This window comes from Pundamilia nyererei, unplaced genomic scaffold, assembly GCF_000239375.1.
Source record: "Pundamilia nyererei isolate P.nyererei 1_Seehausen unplaced genomic scaffold, PunNye1.0 scaffold00335, whole genome shotgun sequence".
Lineage (NCBI taxonomy): Eukaryota > Metazoa > Chordata > Actinopteri > Cichliformes > Cichlidae > Pundamilia > Pundamilia nyererei.
Genome location: NW_005187736.1, coordinates 451,393 through 455,762, shown reverse-complemented (window position 1 = coordinate 455,762; position 4,370 = coordinate 451,393). Strand labels below are relative to the sequence as shown.

The 4,370-nt window shown below is 39.7% G+C and overlaps 1 protein-coding gene across 1 annotated transcript in view; it reads right to left on the bottom strand.

Moving 5' to 3' along the window:
* Positions 1-1,609, bottom strand: part of LOC102205133 (chondroitin sulfate synthase 3-like) — a 6,856-nt gene extending 5,247 nt beyond the window's left edge. The window contains exons 1-2 of the mRNA XM_005751960.1: positions 590-1,609; positions 5-196 (exon numbers count right to left, since the gene is read on the bottom strand). Of these exons, the coding sequence (XP_005752017.1) occupies positions 5-196; positions 590-1,154 (757 nt within the window). The 5' untranslated portion in view covers positions 1,155-1,609. The remainder of the gene's footprint in view (positions 1-4; positions 197-589) is intronic.
* Between the last annotated feature and the right edge of the window lie 2,761 nt (positions 1,610-4,370).

The window sequence follows — 4,370 nt, the reverse complement described above, 5'->3', positions numbered from 1 at the left end:
AGACAGGTACTGATGTGAGGGACCATCCTGCGTAACACCTCTCTACTAAAGATCATCCCAGGACCTCCCATGCAAAAGTTTTCTCCGGGTTCTAGAGCCAGTCGTCCTAATTCTTCAGCTGTGCCCAGCCCTGTCTGGCCAAGGTAATGGGGCTGACTGCTGTTGAGTGACCGCAAGAACAATTCCAGCTTCCCACCTAGCAGAAAGTGAGTTGTAAGAAATAACTGTTATCAAAAATGGTAAAATGTATGTATTCTAGACGTGTATGTGTGCATGCTTAAGTCTTTATCTTACTTATCTCTCAAGATAAAGACTCAAAGTATGTGAGCATGTAACCCACTGTTTTTTTTTTTATTAAAACACTCTTTTTACACTTTGTAGCTGAATGAAAAATATTAACAACTTAGCAACTTGTACAATCGTAGCTTTGGTTGCCTAAAATGAGACTACATTAATTTATCTCAGTAATTTAAAAGAGATGTTGTTTTCACTAAAGCGACACAATATTGCATAATGCATAGCATGTTCCATTTTTCTGTGACAAATAAACAAACTGCACTGGCATCAAATTCACTCCCAAAATAAGCACCTCTTATATAAACATCATCATCTGCCCGCATGAACCACTCGAATTTATCCAGGTAATGGTCATGGATGTACTTTAGCATCATGAATGATTTCTTCTGTGGTGGATAGGAATCATCAACACCTGCCAGCGAAACCACAGGGAGGGGAGCAGGCGCGTGGACGGTCCCAGACCCAGCGCTCGAGAAGAACTCCACCTTCCCGGGTATAGAAGCCGCCCATGTCTCATACGCAGCCCGTGCTCGAGACGTCAGGTATTTTTTGGCTGTCATCACGCCAACATAAATGAAACGCTTTGGTTTGCTTTGGGTTCTGCCTAAATGTGCACTGCTGTTCTTCGTACTGAATAACCTGTTCTCCTGCGGACTGTCCACATCTTTGACTGACACGGACTTTCCGTGGATGTCAGCACCTATAGCAACGGCGGAGTCACTGTAGTACAAACACATGGCAGATCTTTTCCTTTTACTTTCCAGAACCTGAGGTAAAATGAGCCAAGAGGACGCTGTGAATCCGAGAAAGACGCCGAAGATCACGGTCGTCCACGATCTTCTGGACTTAACAGCCATTTTCGTATCCTACGAAGAGTACAGTTCTGCGGTTAACGGGGACCAAATGTATGATTGCTGACGCTGTAAGGGTGGTGCTAATCTGTGAAGCATGCTATCCCTATGGAGCAGGAAGTTTCCGTTTTAGTAGCATAAGTCACGGAGCGGGGCATTTCCTCCACAACATTAAGAAACATGTTAGCCTGTCCCCAGCCGTCCCATGACGTCTGTACTGAATATTTGTATTTTAGTTTCTTTGGGGGTTAAATGATTTTGTCCTCATCTGGGACCGCTATCTTGTCGTCCGTCAACAAAAACAAATCGACTTCCAGTCGTATTTCCTTTTCAGAATAAAAGCAAATGTCCATAAACTTGCAGCAATAGTTTTCTCGTTTGTTTGTTTTAATAAAAACCAACTGATTAACCACGACATGCAAATTACAACGGTGTATAAAACCTTCGAAAATTAACATTGGTCTAAGGAGTAACAAATATAACAAAATGTCAATACTTTTGTTTTGAAAGTATCCTTTTCTCTAACAACTTTTAAAATGATTGCAATACAAAATAAAAGCTTTATCACCGTAGACTGACGAATCATACAAATATATATATATATTCTCTGGTATTTGACGTGCATGAGCATTATAAGACCTTACCACGCCACAATTTTATAACCATCTCTTCACAATAAACCCGCAATATTCCAGTTGGTTAGGCTGAAAAATAAACGCATTATCAGCTGTGCTATCGCGCAGTCCGTTTCATTCGTGCGGAACTGGTCGGTTAAATTGAATGGAATGGTCGAGGCGCAGGGATCTGGTCTCATTTCAGCGGATCTGGGCTAAAGCAGATCGGTTAAATGGAAGAGTCGCGTCATCTCCGTTTACTCCAATGGACCTTTTTTCCTTTCTTTCTTTCTTTCTTTCTTTTTTTAAACTGCAATTGCGGATTATGGAGCCTCGTAATAGTCCCGGTGTTCCAGGTGGTTCCAACTGGTTTTTATATTAACTGGTTAGATTCGTTTACATATTCCACTCTCAGTGTTTCAGATGTTGGATCCGCAGATTCGTCATTTTTACTGAATGGGCTTCTGTCTGTCAGTGTGTCATGCGGTTTGTCAAGATTCATTCCTTTTAAATTCCGTTTGACATTTTTAAATTAGATCAGTCAGTCTGAGGGCGAACACAAGCTGCTGTAGCTCTGCTCTGAGGAACAAGCTACATTTGCTGATTTTGTGCAGAATTTTGCCATAACATCACGTGATATAGAGTAGCAGCTGCCCACGTAAAATTTTTACATCACCAAGTAACGTTTGCGTGTTTCCTGAGTCAGTCAACTCGAGGGACGAGTCGAAAAGAAAATGTTGGCTCGTTTTTTATGTTATAGAAAGACAGAGGTAGGAGACAGAGCAGAAGACTTTTTGATTTAAAAATAATAATAATAATTTCATTGTTGCCTGAAGATAATATTTGCATGAGCTGGAGACCTCTTGTCAAATCGCATGACACACTAACAGAGAGAGAGACAGAGAGAGAAGACCAGGATCAAACATCTGGAACTCAGAGCATGGAATATGTAAACAAATCCAGCCAGTTAACCTGGAACACCGGATAGGTTTTCTGTATTTAATCTATCACAACACCTGTGGCTCTCACAGATTTAAATATATTAATCTTTCCACATCAAAAGGAGCCAGTTGAGGTGGTTCGGGCCCCCTGCCCCCTGGGCACCTCCTGGGCGAGGTTTTCCAGACCCAGGACGCTGGAGAGATTATATCTCTCAGCTGGCCTGGGAACGCCAGGGAGGAAGGTCTGGGCTTCTCTGCTTGGGCTGGTGCCCCCGCGACCCGGCCCCGGATAAGCGGAAGAAAGTGGATGGATGGATAATCTTCCTTACTGTATTGGATTGATGTACAAAAATATAATTATTAAAATATAGTCACTTTATTTTCCACTCAGATTATGCGATGTTGATTAAAGTTTTTGTGTTTTGTTAAGAAAAGCCCAGCACTATGCCTTCCCATAGCTTTTTCTGTCAAGCTATTGACAATCTACAGAACCAATGCAGATGGAGAAAATGATTATACATGTTCAGTAGAATCAAATCTGTGAAGCATACCAAAACAAACAAAAAGAAGTGTTTAATTTTTGTTTCTTCTTATAGATCTTCTTATATTTATTTTATTTCCACAGGTACAAGTGAATTATGAAAAAAAACACTGAAAGTCTGTTGAATGTAGAGTCCATTGTTTTGAGGTTATTTAAAAGACAAAAGAATGCTGTACTCATAAATATACATAGATTAAATGGTAGGTAGACTGTTTCTCATATAGGGCTTTGCTACTCTCTCAGAGCGCTTTATACAGGATGTCACATTCACAGAAGCACATTCTTCTATGCTTTTAAGTGTTTTCGAGCTAACATTCACACCCCGAAAGATACATCAGAGAGCAACTTTGGCTTAGTATCTTGCATGTCCCAAGGATATTTGGCATGCAGCCATGGATCAAACCACCAACCTTCCTATCAGTAGATGTCCTGTTCTACCACCTGAGCTACAACCACCACAGATCAGCATGCAATTACATCTTCCAAGAAAATGATGCGCCTTCATAAACTTTGAATTAATCCATTAAAAATACATAGCAATGTGGAAGCTGCCACATTGCCCTGCAGTTCTGAATAGAGTGGAGGAGATGAAATCACTCTGCATATGTAGCACACAGAACTTTTGTTGCAGTTACTTGTTGTTAGGAGATTGGACCCTACAATCTCTGGACAGTTGAAAATGAGTCAGAAAAACACATGTGATGAAGTTGAGAGCCATACAGGGGTAAAGGGGTGGGGGGATGGTGGGAGGGGTTCATACGATATGTTTTTCTTTTTTTCTTTCTTTTTTTCTTTTTCTTTCTTTTTTTCTTTTTCTTTTTTTCTGTAATTACCAATACTGTTATTATTATAATTATTATTTTTTATTTTTATTATTATTATTAATACGCCCGTATTTTCTGTGTTCGGTCCTCAGATGGTTGAGGCTATGTTTGAAAGATAAAGATACTAGAGTGTGTTTCTGAGATTTTTTTTTTTTTTTTTTTTTTTGGTCATAATGACCAGCCAAGCATTGGCTAGTTGATGATACTCTGTCCCATAACTGTAAATGTCTTTTATTGTTTGTTTTTGTTTGTTTGTTGTTCATTTTCAATTTAAAAAATGAAAATAAAAAGTAAAAAAAAAA